Below are 16,095 nucleotides of genomic sequence, written 5' to 3' on the forward strand. Positions count from 1 at the left end.
TGCTACATAGTTTTCAGAAGGTGCTCGAGATGCCCATCTTCGGGCTGCGGGAGCGGGACGTGAACGAGTCGATGGAGGCGGTGCGCGGGCTGCCGCTCATCCAGGTTGACCTCACCATTCAGCAACAGCAGCCTACTGCAGCGGAGGAGACGGGTGCGAACGACGAGGAGGCTGTCCTGACGTACGAACTGACGGTGCATTTGCAACGGCTTTCTTTTGGACAAAAGAGCGTCATCGCGCCGCACTTTTCGAAGGCGAAAGATGAGCAGTACTGGGTAGTGGTCGGCCACGAACCAACGGGCGAGCTTGTTGCCTTGAAGCGTGTGAATCGACTGCGGCAGAGCAGCACGACGACGCTGCAGATCGAATGGGACGAGGACTGGGTACAGTACAACCCCGACGGCACCGTGGAGCTGAACATGTATCTCGTGTGTGACTCGTACATCGGCATGGATCAGCAGTACAGCTTCATCCTTCCTCGTTCAAACTGAGCTGCTGCTCAGGTGGCGCAGAAGGGGAGTTGCTAGGAGCACTCTCGAGTGCGTCGTGATTGACAAGATTGCGCTGCACGAGCATCAACGCACATGCGCACGCACGAATTGGCATGCGCATTTGTAGAAAACGTGGTGAGCAGCTATGCCAGCGGTGTGTGCGCTCGCTGCTGATTTTGGCACTTGAAAGCACAGCGTGCGGGATGACTGTAGCTAACATCCAAGTCACAAACAGAGAACACTGAGATCACAGTGCGGAGAGTTGCCCCTCCCCTCCCGCCCAGCATCTTTGCTTCTCTTTTGGGGCAGACCTCGTCGGCGAACCTGTCACTACCACAACACCCCAGCACACGCACACAGAGAAATGCGCACGCGCAGACTTCTGCGCATGGCCACACAGCATCCCATGATGCGACTCGACTCTTCTACCCGCATGGATAGTGTTCTACTCCTCTCGCTCTATTCCCTATCGTTCCTCTTTTTCTTTTACTCTCTGTTCTTTTATGTGTTGTCTGCTCCCCTCACCCTAATTACTTGCGCAACTGACGCGCCGTAATCCACCCAACAACAGCCAAACACGAAATTGCGGGAAGAAGGGCTGACCAAAGGCACAATCGTGCCAGAGAACGAGCAAAACATAGTCAGCACACACCTCCTTGGATAAGAATCAAGAGAGCGTCATGCAATTTCGTGGCGTGGCTGTGTCACGGGCTACGCGTCGTCCGTGTCCACCCGTCCTCATCACGGGTCGATGCTTCCTCTTGAAGCCCTGTAGGCACGCGCCTCTTGAGACGTCGAGTCAGCAATACTCGTCCCTGCTGCACGACATGGAGTGTGTAGAGCTGACGCCGTCGGAGTCGCATACGGGAAACCAGCGCGGTACCGTTCCTGCAAATCTTGCTGGTAACAGCTACTACGCGCGGCGGTACAGCGCCCAGGGTGACGCCCGTCGCGGCACCCTGGGCACATCAGAGTCCCGTGTGCAGTTCTGCAGCGGGGATGTGGTGCTTCGCATGTCTCTCTGCGCTGTGCCCCGAGCGCTGGCCCACAGGCGTATCGTGGATGTCACAGGTATGCAGACAAGTTTCCACAATGTCTCTGAGCGACACAGCCGCGCCCTCGCCACGGTTGAAGAGGCAATGCAAACAATGCACCTGCACGATGGGCATGAGGTGCCTGCTCTGCAACGTGGCGATGTGAACCTTATACGGTTACAGGCGAGGTGTGTGTACATCTCCCCTCCGCCATCACACTCTTCTGCGGCAGGCGAAGCTGCTATAGTGAGCCTGAGGCACCTGTCTTCCGTACTTCGGCCGCTGAGCAACCCAGACGTGCTTCTGGCGCAGATGCGGCGGCTGTCTTTTCGGTCTGAGATGGAGGCGGTGCAGGCGGCGCAGGTCGCAGCGTCATTTGTCGCGGGGCTGAGAGGCGGCGGCCCTGTACCGGGAGAGCATGGGGCTTCTCTTGACGTCTTCTGCTCCGCAGCGGTGCTGAGACCGGTGGTGCGCGACGGCCACGTAGTTTCCATGACGCTGTGCCCTCCTTGCGACGCCAGGCGAGGAGTTAGGAGACGTTGAACGGAGGTGACACAGTGGATTGTAATGGCCTCCAAGGTGATGTTCTCAGGAGCTGCCTGAGGAGCCTCCACTTCTTCGATGCAACGCTTCTCTTCCTCAGTGTTTGTGCGCGAGTGCATGAGTGATGTTAGGAGCGTTGCGCTCCTCTCTGCTGATAGTCATTCACGAAGGACACCGTTCTATTAGGCGTGTAGCTCTGCTGCATTGGCCCATCGCGGTGCCATGGAGGTGTTGTCACACCAAAGGCAGGGGGATAGAGATGGCGCTCTTTCGGCAATGTGTGTGTGTGTGTGTGTGTGTGTGCTGTGCTGTCGTATGCACAGGGGCATGCACCCTACCCGCCTTCCCCATTTCTTTCTCTCTGCGGGTGCCTGTCTTTTGCATTGCTTTCCGAGATCCTTTTTCCCATGTTCTCTCCTCCTGCCCAACCACTAGACTCCGCTGCTCCCCCCTGCATGGCTCTCTCCCTGTGCGTGTATTGATGCATCCCCGTGTCTTGGTTGCCCACTGTCATCCACCACACCTACACCTCTTCCCTCCCTCCCGTGCTCTTTATCTCTGCACGTCACCACGAAAAAGACTCCTGACCGCCTCGTTTCGCGTACACCCGACACACACACACGCACGAGCGGCCAGATAGAGAGAAAAAGCACCCGAGCAACTTTCATTTCAACTTGACGAAGTTGTCGGCGACACTTTCCACGTGCACTTTCGCCTCCTCTTCCCAATCCTTCTTCTCCCTGTCTTTGACATCGTGTCGTCACCGTGTGGCAGCAGACGCAGCAGCTGTGTGGGTGCTGGTGTCGTTCTATGCACACTTTGCATTGGCAAGGCGCCTTCATCTATCGTTCTTATCTCAGTCGACACACACACACACACACACACACATACACGCAAAAGGGGGGGGGGAACGGTAAGCGCGTGACTAGTGCGTTTGCTGCTGTGAGTCCACCGCCCCCTCCACGTCCCACTCCTCCCTCGAGCAGCTGCTGTTGTATCTCATTTGCTCATCTGCTTGCCCCCCTTTTTTTCACATGGGTACTGCAACTCTGCCGCCTGTTTTTCTCTCCCTTTCTTTCCTATTCTCTTCTGCGTTGCTTCCTTCATTTCCCTCAGTTAACACTTGCAAACAGGACGACGAAAAATGCCGAGTGGCCCCAAGAGTAACAAGTACACCAACCGCCACAGGGAAGAGGCGCGGCTGCGCGATGAGGAGCGGCGCATTGACTCCTGCGCGGCCCGCGAGGCAGCCAAGGAGAACGCGCAGTGGGCCGAGACGGACCCAAAAGTGCTGAAGAAGATGGAGAAGCAGCGGGAGATGGAGCAGAAACAGGCGGAGAAGGCCAGCCGTGTCGCCGAGAAGAGAGAGCAGCTGGAGGAAGAGGAGCGAGAGATGAGTGCGAAGGTGCCCAAGAAGGTGGCCCAGCGCCAAATCCAGAAAGACTTGGCGAAGATGTTGGCTGACTACGATAAGGAGCGCAACGCGGTTAAGGCTGGCCAGCACGGCGCAGTGGTCGAACAGGTGAAGACGGAGGAAGTGGCGCTACCTTCCGGCAACGTAAACCGCAAACAGGGCGTGGCTGCGCACCCGGCAGCAGAGTCGGAGAGCAACACCGTCAAGGCCTCTGGCTCCGTGACTGATGTGCTGGCGGCCTTGGAGAAGAGCGGCAACGCCGCTGGTGTTGCCGAAATCCCCGACAGCCGCCATATCGGCAAACGTGCCAAGGTGCTTTACAAAGCTTTCTACGCAGAACACCTCTCGCAGGTGAAGGAGGAGAGGCCAGGCCTGCGTCGCACCCAATACAACGACATTATTTGGGAGATGTGGCAAAAGAGCCCCACCAACCCGTTTGTGATGCGCAACGAGAAGATCGCTCATGAGCGACTAGAGGCTGAGCGGCGGTGGATGGAGGCCGACTCGAATGGCGAGGACGAGGAGGAAGGCGAGGTTGAGGGTGGCGACAGGTGTGCAGCCAAGTAGGTCCCAAGGTCAACAGCGTGCATGGATCAGAGAGGGCGAGGGCACGGACGGTACTAGGGAGGATGTACTGGCCCAGAGACGGCGACCAATCGAACAACACAACGCGCACGCCTATCCGCAAGCAGCTCAACCTTTCCGTTTGTGGCGCCTTCTCATCCCCCCTTTCCCTCTCCTTGTGTTCGTTTTTTCGGCTTTTTCCTTTGATAGTGATCGCATCACCTTATTGCACTGGCCGCGCCTTCCGCGTGAGGACTGACCTCGGGCTGCGAGTCCCACGGCACCCCCCCCCCCACACACACACCAAACCGTCCACTTCGGACTTGCATAACGCAGAAGATGCAAGAACAAAAGAAAGCTCACATCGAGGGAGGAGGAGGCTTCAACATGTACACCATACCACACCACGTGGCATCTGCTACGGGTATCACGACCTCTCTGCAAATCTGCTGCGGTAAGCCGGTACGATGGGTGAGGTGGGTGGTGGGCGCCAAGTGAGCTTCCCCTTCTCGCTCCTCTCTTCCTCCTTGTACTCTCCCTCTCTCACTGCTACTTTGGCGTTGCGCGTGTGTCCCCGCATAATCTCTTTATCTTACCAGAATCGACGCTGATGAGTTCCTTTGCTTGTTTCCTCTTCAGTCCTTTATCCTGCACAACAAACGCCACCGCTTCGTCCTTCAAGCAGGACCCTGGGCGCCGCACCCTTTGGATCGAGGCGTGCGCTCCAACCCAGATCCGTGTAGCGACGAACGCGCAGCACGCACCCGAAGAAGGACGAGAAGGACTCGGAAGGGGCACCGCCCGATTTGGCTGCAGGAGGGTTCGTCCTGGATGATCCCGATTGAGCAGCAGTGTCCCAGGGGTGGAGGAACTGTGGGTTGTATGCGACTGTTTGCCGACCAACTCGTGGTGGAGTTACACATTAGAAGCCGAATCCTTCAACTGCATCTCCGTCGCCCCCCTTCCCACCACCTCCTCTCTCCCTCCTGCTTAGACAGCGCGGCGAGTCAATGTTGATTCTCCTCCTCCTTTGGGTGCACCTTCTCTCGTCTCTGCCAGGGGTCCCTTTTTATGCCTTCCCCTACTGCACCGAGTGCAACGTCAGTCAGAGCACACCCATGCCCACACACAGTAGCAGACTTCGACAGCCCTTTGCCCTTCCAGAGAAGCGCCTCCACACCATCATAGGCGTGCGCTTTCTCTAAACGCGCACAGGAAAACAGAAAAACGAAGCTGGACTCACAAAGTATCTACACACACACATACATCAATTAAGGCGAGCCGGCGACCTTCTCCCCTTCTCTTTTCCCACGCCTTCTCCTGTGTGGACTTCAGAGAGCAGCCGAGCCTCTCGGATGTTGGTTGAAACTCGAGAACAAAACAAAACAAAAAATGTCATTTCCAGCAGTGTGTACCCATACGCATATACATACATATATGGATGCGCTTACAGGTGTCATTATTGCCCCCCCCTCTCTCTTCGCTTTGGAAATGAAGGGGATATGCAGTCGTGATGGCTGACCTTCCTCGACGAACGGCAGCCTTGGCCGTGGCGTCGCTGGCCTGCTTGCGTTTTCTCTTCTGCAGCGTTGCATTAGGCTCGCGACATTTATCGCTCGTGCGCCTAATGCAACGCGTGAGGGGGCGGGGTGGGGGCGTCTCTCTCTCTTTTCTTTCCTCTGCATGGTTGCTTCCATACAGACCCTTTGCCGGTAATGCAGGTGTTTTCCTGACCCTGAGTCGGGGGGGGGGGGATTGCTTCCCTCCTAAGGCCGAACCGGGGCGAAACCGGATAGGCTGTGAAGGGGCTGGGCGCTACATCTCATCCATGTCGCAGGTTGCCATGTGGATACTAAGCAGGCAGATATCCTGTGCTGAGCATTGTTTCTTATTCACGGGCCGAATGAAAGTGTTGTGTGCATCATTTGCTCGCACTTTCGCCCGCGCCGATTCCTGTTTCTTCGAGAGGTGACGGAGGACTTGCTCAGCTTTGTGTCTGAGCACACCAGTGCATAAAGCGCTTGCGACACGTGTAGAAGGTCAGTATCAGCTTTAATGCTTCACTCTCCTTAAACACCTCTTCTCGAACGCTTGTGGCACCTGAGTCCTTGTGGCTCGTGATGTAGGTAAAGAAGCTGCGTATTTCCTATCCACACATTGGAGATGCTGGTCACGTATCCTCATATATACCCATACATCACCTCCATAGAAGCACCGACGTACATTCCTTCATATTCTCGATCCACGACCACCGTCATACACCTTGACTGGCTATAGAAGTCGTCACAGGCAGTTTGGCCTCTTGATCACTCTCCCTTCTCTCTGCCTTGGCCCTGTGCTAGGCTACACCGACAACCACCCAGAAAGCTGCTCGACCACACCTCTCCGCTACCAGCAAGAGATAGGGGCTCCTGGATGCCACCGCTCTTGTCGCCATGAACTTTGAGGATCCGTCTGCAAATAACCTTAGGCGGTTTCAAAGCACTGTGGTCGGGCTAGGGCGGCCGTCCCCGTCCTCCCCGTCATCGGTCTCCGGCAGACTCGCTGGGGACCTGGGGGTAATGCCTGATGCGGCGTCACCTGTGCTCCCATCGGGTATGAGTGTCGGCAGCTCTCTCGGACTCGGTACGGCGTCCCCCCAATCGGAGTTTGTCGCTAGCGGGGCAACGCCACTGTTGGGGCCCTCTCCGACTTCCGCCCCAGTAACTGGGCGACGGGCTCGTGTAGAACCCAGCGCAACTGGCGCTTCTCTGGGGCCTCCTGCAGCGATTGGAGCCACCATCAGCCCCACCATTCAAGTCGCTTCCCCCATGAGCGCCGAAGCACCGGCCGCCTCGGGGCTGTCGTGGCTGAATGACACGGACTCGTCACTGCAGCCAGCGGGATCTCCAACAGTCATGCCAAGCAGACTTAGCGCGCCACCACTACCCCGCCCAGCAGGGCAGGCACTTTCCTCATCATCACTCCCACCCTTCCTCATGGATGACGTGGCCCAGGAGCCTTTGCCATCCTTTCTGGACTTTGCCTCTACCGGGGCTTTCTCTGGTGTCGGTCCCGTGCATTCGCTGCCACCAAGGGGGGCGCCTGCTGCGGCAGCGGGGTTGCCCACTACTGCGGGCGGTGCTGCCACTGATGCTGCCAATGTTGAGGAGTGCAGGAAGAAAGAGGTCCGATGTCTCTACCTCACTCTCGATGCCTTGGACATGGAGCTGGAGCGGCTGGAAGAGCGTGTCGAAGATCACCAAGTGAAGGAGGAAACTGAGCTTTTGGCGCTAGAGACGAGTGTGCTGGTGAAGACGACCGAGCTCGAGGAGAAGGAACAAGAGTTGGCGTCGAGGCGTGCAGAGCTGAAGGCTTACACGACGGAGAGGCTCGAGACCCTTACGAGCCGGTATGCGGAGGAAATGGCAGCGCAGGCCGCAGAGGTGCGCAGCCTCGATGGAGCGCGTTTTGAAAAGCAGCTGCAACAGGTATGCGACATGGGGCTGGCCGCGGATCAGGCGGTGCGCGAATTGCGAGAGCAAGCGGCACTCGTGCTCGAGATGCAACCTTACAGCGAAGCTGGTGTGCGTCTTGCCCTTTTCAGTCACGTTACCAACGCGGTAGTACCGGCAACAGGTGATGCAAGCTCGTCCAGCTCAACAGCTGGTGCTGCCCCCGACGCTGTTGGCTCTCCGTCGGCTGAGTTGTCCACCACACAACTCGAGAGCACCTTGCGCCAGGCAGTGATGGTACTACGCGGTTACTGCGACAAACGCCTGCGCCACGCGCGCGACAGCCTTGTCGACTACCTACACACCAGCACGCTTGACGCGGCACACTCTGTCCGGCGAGGGCGAGAGCAGGCGTGGATGCAGGACGCGGAGCTGCACAAGCAATTCTTCAACCGCTACATGGTGGACATGATGCAGCGGTATATGACCTTTTACAAGGAGCGGGCGCTTCTCAAACAAGACAACGTTGCAGCTTTGCAGGCGGATGTGCGTCGGATGGCCGCGGAACTGCGCAGCCACACCGCAGAGCGACTGCAGCAGCTCCTGAGGGATGTGACGGCGAAGATGACACTCTCCACACAGCACCACACGCAGGCAGCCGAGGAGGCTTGCGCACTTCTTCGGAAAAAGGCGCACACCGTCGTCGAGGGAGACATGGCGATGGATGACGCACAACACCGGGAGCTGGAGAGTCGCCTGCTTGCGGAGGCCGACGCACGCCGTCGGCGTCACCACGCTGAGGTGGAATCACTGACAGAGCAGCTACAGCGACTGCGCCGCTCCGGTGAGGCAGTCAACCGCAACTCCTTTCAGGCACTCCGTGATGCCGCCGCCGCGACCAGCAGCCAGCATGCCCAGCCGCTCAGGGAGGAGGTGCTGGCGCTGAAGGCGCGTTTGGTGGAACGTCTCCGTGGCGGTGCGTCAGGGATGGCTAGCGCTTTTAGTGTAGCTCGCATGCACGCCGAAGAGCTTGCGCACGTTTTACGCAGCGCCGTGGCGGACGAGGCCGCGCGCCAGCAGGCTGCGTCTCTCCTCCGCCAGCAGTGCGACGAGCTTCGGCGTGGTTTGACAACTTCTCTATGCACGGAGGTTGTGGAGCGGCTACAGCAGACGCGTTGCGTACAGCACGCACACCAGGCCCGCATCGACGCCTTGGCGAAGACATGGGAGGCGGCGCACCGCCAGAACCTTGCTGCGGCGTGCTCACTAATTCTTCCTGTTTCCAGCAGCACTCCTGGCACCGCGGATGGCCAGTACGTGTCAGACACCTACGCCGCACCCCAGGATGTCGTCTCCACTGCCTTACTGGATGTGCTGCAGAACAGGCTACGTGCCCGTGACGACACTCGACGCTCTCTACTTACGTCTCGGCGGCAGTGCACTTCCGCATATCTCCGCAAGCTGGAGGAGATGCGGGACGAGCAGGCAGCACTGCAGGACAGGTGCGCTGCGCTGTGGTCAGCGGGGCAGACGCAAGTGGCCCAGCAGCGTATCACTCAGGAGGTGGAGGTGGAGGTGGAAAAGGGGCTCATCACGGTGGCGGCTGAGCAGCGAGTGGTCGATCGGGACCGCCATGCAGTGGAGCGGAAGTGTCGCCGAACCGCGGAGATGACGTCCCGTCTACGCCACGAGGCGCCGCAGCATCTTCTGTGCGGCTCATTTCCCCCACCGCTGCAAGAGGTGGTGACTACCCATCCGGCGCGCACACAACCGCTGACCACCGTTGACATTAACGCCATGCCCAAGCCGTCGAACAGCACCAACACCTTCACCACCGTGCATGCCTCTAACAACGCAACCACGATGACCAAGAAGAACTCTGCGGAAGCGCCTCCCTCGCCCTCATCGTTCTCGCCTTCTCCAGCATCAGAGGCGTTTCAGGCGAAACGTAGAGTGGAGGTGGCGGCGCCAGGCCAGAAGATGTGTCGTACTCCCAGCACCGCTGAGGCTAGCCATGACACTGACACACAGCCGTGGTCCTCTGCACTGCTGCGAGCAGAGCAGCGACTTCCGCAAGCCGGCACTAGGGAGGGTAGTGACGTGTTGTCTACTGCACAAGGGTCACAGCAGGGGCCCCCACAGTCTGACAGTGCACCTATAGCGCATCACGGTGTGCATAATGAGGGTGCCGCGAAGGTGTTGGCCTCCTCGAAAGGAGCGCAGGAAGTGGACTCGACAAGGGTGTATTGTCGTCTCACAGACACGACCGTTGAGGCTGAGGGCGCCACGTCCACTCGTGGCGTGGATCCTCGCGACTTCCGGTCGCCGAGAGACACTGCAGACGAGAAGCAGCGGATTGGATCATCGTCTCTTGATGCCTCGCTTCCACCTGTGTCGAGTATGTGGGCGGCGGACTCGGACACAGACCCCGTTCCTCGCACTTATGCGATGACATCACCGGCAGCGCTTCCAGCGCAGCGGCAGTGGCAGCAGCGCCTACACGCCCATCATCCTCCGCGCGACCTGACCCTATCACAGACGACGTGGTCCACGCTGGAGGAGTACCTCAGCAGCAGTGCTGATGCACCCAATCGGGCTGTGACGAACCGGGACGTGGAGGATACATCCACCGCCAACTTTATAGCGACAGGGAGCCTGGACGACTTGAGCAACTTCATCGCCTTACTGTCCTGTGCCAACTCCCCCGCCTCTTCTTCTGTCGCCCAGTAGTGCAGGGGAAGTGGAAGAGCCACACAACCATAAAAAACAGTCAAACAGCGGCATACAAGACGTGAGGGTATCGTCTTGCTTGCCTGCCTGTGTGTGCTGCTGCTGCTGTTGCACATGCACATCTCCCTCTCGTTTTCTGCGAATAGAAGACACCCCAAACTCAGTGAGGTGAAAATCGAGTAGCGCAGCGGTGTTCGAGAGCAGCTTACCCCTTCATCAAGTAGCAGTAGCGGTTGCTCGCCAAACACGTTGTGTGCCCCCTCCCCTCACCGCTTTGTTACAGCTTGAGGGCGTGTGGACTTGTGCGGGGCTGATTTCTTTGAGAACACACGCCATCGTTCCTCTCCTTGCTAGCCTCTGTCCTCCCTCACGTGTACACCCAAGCATGTACGGGTCTAGAACTCAGAGCAGTGTGCGCGGGTGAGTGAGGACGGGTAGGAGGGAGAGAGAGCGAAGCACAGACTCCATTTCTGCTCTTTCTCTTTCGCTTCTTCCTCATGCTTGCGTGTTCAATCGTCTTTGCCGTGCCTACGAGTGGCAGCTGCAGGGAGAGAGGGAGTGAGGTGAACACACACGGCTGTGCGTGTGCGTGAGCACCCTTTTGGACGCAAGTAGTGGTGCCTCTACCCCTCACCTTCTCTGCGCAGAGCCGGCTAGCGTCCTCTACCCCTATCTTCCTCCTTGCTACAGGCCCATCTGTTCTTGGGCAGCGAGAACACATTCCACGCGTGCAACAAGCGGCTCTGCGCGCGCCCGCACGCCCCTCCTCTTCCCCACACGTACACAAACCCATCCCCCTTCTACACGATGCAGACGCCAGAGGGCACCAACACGAGCGCCAATCCGGCCCCCATCCTCAACAATAAGTCGATTGGGCGAAGCGTTTCGTACGATGAAATTTACAGGGCCGCCAAGTGCAGCGTGCTAACGGACTTCTATCGCGAGAAGCGCTATCTTGATCGGCGCCGCCGCATCGCGGAGAGCGGCGAGGACGTGCAGGTGATCCCCGTAGGCTCCGGCGATGGCGCGATCTCGCCGGCACTGGTGCGGCCGAGCACCTCGCGCCTGCTGAAGGAGCACAGCAGCGCCTCATGGAGTGTTTTCTTCTACCAGTCTGGCGTGTACGGACTGACGGGTATCAGCTCAATTTGCACGGCAGTCGCGCTCTACCTCGGCATCTACCAGAATCGGCTTGTCCTACCCGTTGTACCCATGGGTGTTGCGGTGACGTGGCGCCTGTGGGGCGTGCTCGAAAATGTCTGGAACGAGCAGCGCTACATCAATAATGCAGCGAAGATGCGGGAGGAGCGGCAGGGCAACCCGATGCACGCCGTTGTGAAGCGGCGCCGCAAGCTGGACGCGACTACAAAGGAAGAGTCACCCGCCGCAGAATTGATGGAGTAAAAAAAACAGCCGGGAAAGCGCTTGCTGGTGGGGAGGCATGTGTGGATTGCGTATTGCTATTCTTGCTCTCTCAGCTCGCCTCTTAATATCCGAGCAGCTGAATGCGCCCTTGTTGTTGGTCACATGTACGCATCCTCAGACACACGGGCGCATGCTTCGTCATCTGCATCTCCTTGGACTGCATCAGAGTGCATGCTGCTGATTCAGAAGCACACACACAGAGATAGAGAGAGACACGGAGGGGCTTATGCGCACCGTTTCGTCATGCACTCGTTGCCTCCTCTTTTTCTGAGTGTTGCGGCGGCAAGGCTGTACCAGGCCAGGCTACGTTTTCCCACCACCACCGAAAGTGTATGCTGACGTGTTGTGCGCTCAACATCGCGCCTCCTGGTTCGGCTTGCCCAAGGGTAGGTTTTGGGAGGTGGTAGGTGCTTAGATGCGTCCCCTGCACTTTGGCAATCCTTCTCTCTTCCTTACTCTCCTCTCTTTGTGTATGTGTGTGTGTGTGGCTCCATGTACGTTACGTGGGGGCGGCTAGGTTTATTCTGTGAAGTGCTGGGTTGCAGAACGTATCACGGGGATCGTAAGCTCGCCCACCTTTTCTTTCTCTTTGAGTCTTTCGGTGTGAAGCACCAGGTGCGCAGACTAGACGCGCTTCGGTACGGGAGGGAGGCGACTGTAAAGGCACACACCCGCCCGCCCCTCTGTTCCCCACAAGCTTGCCTAGCCACACATACCAGCGATACTCACATAAATGGAGAAGGTAGTGCTTACTACGTACCGCAAGCTGTACAAAATGTGCCGCCGCGTCGACACCAGTGTGGCGATGCGGACGCAGCTCATGTGCTGCCCCTTGCAGGTGTACGACCATCGTATGATGGAATGGCAGCCGTTCAACATTAGCGAAATGAAGTGGGCCGAGTCACGCACCTTCTTGGATGCGTTGATTCGGCGACTGAACAATGGTAGTCCACAATACATCCCGCCGCTTCCGCAGGAGACGATGCGGGCGGTGGAGGCGTACAGAGAGCAATGTGCGTCCATGTACACAACGGCAACAAAGGTAAATGGCGATGCAGTCGCCAGCGGCGAAGGTGCACCTACCGCTACCTCCTCCGCAACAGAAGATGCCGGGGCTGCCGAGGCCTCTGCTGCTTCCCGCTCCTCCACCGCATCACTGGGTGGTGCACGTGGCACCACCGTACCGTTATGCGTGCTGCCCTACAGTACCTTGACAGTGGCTCTTCGGCAGATCTATGAGGCTACTCCGTTCTCTATGAGCAACATCACCAACGCCTTCGCAGCGGTCAAGGAGCTGCAGTACGTCTGCGACCTGGATAGCGCGGGAAAGGCGAAGATGGCGACGATGGGCGCTGCGTCGTCCTCAACGTCGTCTTCGAAGGCTTCTGATGTGGCACAGCTGCAGCGAGCACTGGAGGTGATGCCGCTGCACAACTCTCTCATTCACGGCCTCAACGAAGATCAACGAGTCTCGCTACACCGCCAAACGCGCCGCGCGAAGAAGCGCTCCTCCTCGTCGTGCGATAACGACAATCCAACGGCGACGGTTGCGGCTGCAACCTCAGGGGCAGCAATGACTCCTGAACCACCCACGGCTGCGGGAAACGCTTTCGACGGCGCACCTGAGATGGAGGGGGAGGATGATGTAGGTAGTATGGCGGAGAGGAGCGTAAAGGTGGACTTCACAAGCCTGCCGGTGGAGAGAAGGGCACCGTCCGGCGAGGAGCTGAGCGACATCCTCTCCGCTCAGGGAGAGGTGACGGAAGAGCCCAAGGAGGTGCAGCTGCTTCTTTCTCATCCCACCGCACGCGGCTTTTTCCGGCGCACCGTTCTACTCATGGTGCGCCACGTCATGCACGAGTCCGCGGCTCTTGTGCTCAACAAGCCGCTTCGCAACGAGGAGGGGGTGGAGATGTCCGTCGAGGCGACGGTTCGGCTGGGCCGCGTGCATCCAATCTTTCGCCGACACCTGACGCAGCACACACTGATGATCGGAGGCCCGGTCATGTCCGGCAGCTCCTTTGACGAGAGCATCTTCCTTCTCCACCGAGTGCCTGACGTCCCGCACGCGCTGCCACTCGGGTCAAACCTGTGGCTGGACGGCGACCTCGACGCCCTCATGGCGAAGCTGGATGCGGGGGAGGCTTCTGCGGAAGCGGACATTGTCGTCTTGTGCGGCTTTGCGGGGTGGGGCTTTGACCAGCTCAGGGGTGAGCTGGGCCATGGCTACTGGGTGGTGGCCAGCGCCCCGAGCGGGGACGCATCGGTCGGTGCGTTTGTGATGTCCCTGGCCCGCACGACAGCGGGCCAGGACCAGACCCAGCAGGATCAGCAGGCACCCAACACCGGTGCCGCCACTGCTTCCTCTTCGGTGAGTGAGAAAGAGCCTGTAGAAGTCGCAGATGCCACATCGGCCGGCCCCGCGAGTGACTTTGCTGAGCAGAAGCGAACAGGGGCGCCAGCGCACGAAGACACAGTAAAGCCGGAGGAGGGTATTCGTGCTGAAGCGCAGCACGCAGCCGACGAAGCGGCGTCACGGGCGATTAAGTTCATCAAGCGCCGTCGTCGTCGTGCCGCCGGGTTCGGTAAGGTGCAGAGACACATCGAGACTCTCTCGTGGGTCCGTGCGTATGCGTCGGTGGGGCAGCCGTATGCAGACATGGCCACCAATCAGAAGGCCTTTGCCGACGATGACGACTTCCAGGAGTAGATGTAGTCTGACTCGGAGGGAGCTGAGGCGAGAGAAAGGGTCGTGGAGAGAGGGAACGAGGGAGGGACGGGGGAGAAGGGGGTGCGGAGAGGGCATTCTCCAGGCCTGTCTAGGCTCGTGTGTGCGCATCTCTATGTATGTGTGACTAGGAGCACCCGCTTCCACCGTTTCCCCTTCCCCGCGTCCCCCCCTATTCTCTCCCCTCTCCCACCACTTTGTACTGTCCTCCCCCCCTTTCACTTATCTCCTGCAGCTCAGGCAGTCTTTCACTCTCCTTGTGGACATGACCGCTGCTTTTGACTTGCCTCTTCCCTCTCATTCGTGAGCCACGCACTGTGCTCTCAGGCGTCAGTGTACGTGACTATGCGGGTGGAGATGCCACTCGGGAGCGAAGAGCAGACAAGAACGCGAGAGGTGTTGTCTACCTTTCCCGCTCAGCCGCTCATCCAGCCAACAGCTTCACACACGCGCACACGCACGGAGGCGCACACCAGCAGGGACAACAGGGACGGAAAAGGAAGGTGTTTAACGCAATATGATGCAGTTGGTTCTAATGCAAAGTTTCACTCAAAGTTGATGGGCGTAAACTAAAGTGTATGCACATGTACATCATGCACGGAGAGGCACGCTTGCATTACGTGTAGGACAACTGAGGACCACTTGTGGAAATGGGGAGCTGCATGTCGATGATGATGATGCGGCGGCTGTGGCGAATGCACTTGCTTGCTCTGCTATCGCACATCCACGCACACATAATGCTTTATGCGATGTAGAGGTGGTGTGCTGCATCACTTGAAATTTTGCTCTGTTGAGTATTTCCATGTGTATGTGAGCAAAGTAAGAGCAGGACGCCAGCATACCCCCCCCCCCCCGATCGAGTCCCCTTTCCGGTTTGCGGCTTGGGCTGGCCACCGCCTCGAGCACTTATGTAGCCACTTCCCCTATGCGATGACACATTTCTCTTCCCGTGTGTCTCCCCTGGCCCCCTTCTCTTTCCATCGTCTCGCTCTCACTCCCCCACTCCTTACCAACACACGTACACGTAAAACCAAAGAGAAACGAACGAGAGAAACAATGGGCGTCGATCTGACTGGTATCTCCAAGAAGAGTCGTGTGGTTCGCCACCACACGTACTCAACGAACCCCTACATCAAGTTGCTGATCAAGCTGTACAAGTTCCTCGCGAAGCGCACAAGCTCTGGCTTCAACAAGGTTGTGTACCAGCGCCTGATCAAGAGCCGTAGCAACCGAGCCCCGATCTCGCTGAGCCGTGTTGCCGTCGTCATGAAGCGCAAGGCTGTCTTCACCGCAAAGTGCAAGAAGGCCCCGATTGCCGTCGTGGTCGGCGATGTGCTGGATGATGTACGCATGGCCCGTATCCCCGCGATGCGCGTCTGCGCCCTGCGCTTTTCCAAGAACGCGCGCCAGAGCATCGTCGCCGCCGGTGGTGAGTGCCTCACTTTCGACCAGCTCGCCATGATTGCTCCGACTGGCAAGAACACGTACCTCATGCGTGGCCGCAAGTCTGGCCGTGAGTCTGTGCGCCACTTCGGCGCCTCTGGCGTACCTGGCAGCCACTCGAAGCCGTACGCGACCAACCGTGGCAAGGAGACGAAGCGCGGCCGCCGCCCGGGTCAGTCGTACAAGCGCAAGGCCTTCCGTCACGTCTAAGCAGGATGACAGTCATTCGATGTGATGGATGCGGCTGTTTGTCGGCGTGCACACAGGCTTTCGCGTACTCGCGTGTTCG

The 16,095-nt window shown here is 58.5% G+C and overlaps 7 protein-coding genes across 7 annotated transcripts in view, besides 1 other annotated feature; all 7 read left to right on the forward strand.

The window, feature by feature from the left end:
• The window catches only part of LPMP_130390 (RNA helicase, putative), a gene marked incomplete at both ends in the record, with an annotated part of 5,961 nt that extends 5,470 nt beyond the window's left edge, over positions 1 to 491 (forward strand). Inside the window, one exon of the mRNA XM_010698819.1 lies at positions 1 to 491. This exon is cut by the window's left edge and continues 5,470 nt beyond it. Within this exon, the coding sequence (XP_010697121.1) occupies positions 1 to 491 (491 nt within the window).
• A 680-nt stretch (positions 492 to 1,171) lies between these two features.
• Positions 1,172 to 2,068, forward strand: LPMP_130400 (hypothetical protein; the record flags this gene model as incomplete). Its single annotated transcript, XM_010698820.1, has 1 exon — positions 1,172 to 2,068. One exon carries the CDS (start codon positions 1,172 to 1,174, stop codon positions 2,066 to 2,068), a length of 897 nt encoding a protein of 298 aa, XP_010697122.1.
• A 1,144-nt stretch (positions 2,069 to 3,212) lies between these two features.
• LPMP_130410 (hypothetical protein) lies at positions 3,213 to 4,049 on the forward strand (the record flags this gene model as incomplete). The annotated part of the gene is made up of 1 exon (XM_010698821.1): positions 3,213 to 4,049. The coding sequence occupies one exon, from the start codon at positions 3,213 to 3,215 to the stop codon at positions 4,047 to 4,049; it is 837 nt and encodes a 278-aa protein (XP_010697123.1).
• A 635-nt stretch (positions 4,050 to 4,684) lies between these two features.
• Positions 4,685 to 4,960: a repeat region.
• Positions 4,961 to 7,249: 2,289 nt separating this feature from the next.
• Positions 7,250 to 10,210, forward strand: LPMP_130420 (hypothetical protein; the record flags this gene model as incomplete). Its single annotated transcript, XM_010698822.1, has 1 exon — positions 7,250 to 10,210. The coding sequence occupies one exon, from the start codon at positions 7,250 to 7,252 to the stop codon at positions 10,208 to 10,210; it is 2,961 nt and encodes a 986-aa protein (XP_010697124.1).
• Positions 10,211 to 11,017: 807 nt separating this feature from the next.
• LPMP_130430 (hypothetical protein) lies at positions 11,018 to 11,614 on the forward strand (the record flags this gene model as incomplete). The annotated part of the gene is made up of 1 exon (XM_010698823.1): positions 11,018 to 11,614. One exon carries the CDS (start codon positions 11,018 to 11,020, stop codon positions 11,612 to 11,614), a length of 597 nt encoding a protein of 198 aa, XP_010697125.1.
• Positions 11,615 to 12,368: 754 nt separating this feature from the next.
• LPMP_130440 (hypothetical protein) lies at positions 12,369 to 14,345 on the forward strand (the record flags this gene model as incomplete). Its single annotated transcript, XM_010698824.1, has 1 exon — positions 12,369 to 14,345. One exon carries the CDS (start codon positions 12,369 to 12,371, stop codon positions 14,343 to 14,345), a length of 1,977 nt encoding a protein of 658 aa, XP_010697126.1.
• Positions 14,346 to 15,419: 1,074 nt separating this feature from the next.
• Positions 15,420 to 16,016, forward strand: LPMP_130450 (60S ribosomal protein L18, putative; the record flags this gene model as incomplete). The annotated part of the gene is made up of 1 exon (XM_010698825.1): positions 15,420 to 16,016. The coding sequence occupies one exon, from the start codon at positions 15,420 to 15,422 to the stop codon at positions 16,014 to 16,016; it is 597 nt and encodes a 198-aa protein (XP_010697127.1).
• Between the last annotated feature and the right edge of the window lie 79 nt (positions 16,017 to 16,095).

The sequence above is a fragment of the Leishmania panamensis genome, assembly GCF_000755165.1.
Source record: "Leishmania panamensis strain MHOM/PA/94/PSC-1 chromosome 13 sequence".
NCBI lineage: Eukaryota > Euglenozoa > Kinetoplastea > Trypanosomatida > Trypanosomatidae > Leishmania > Leishmania panamensis.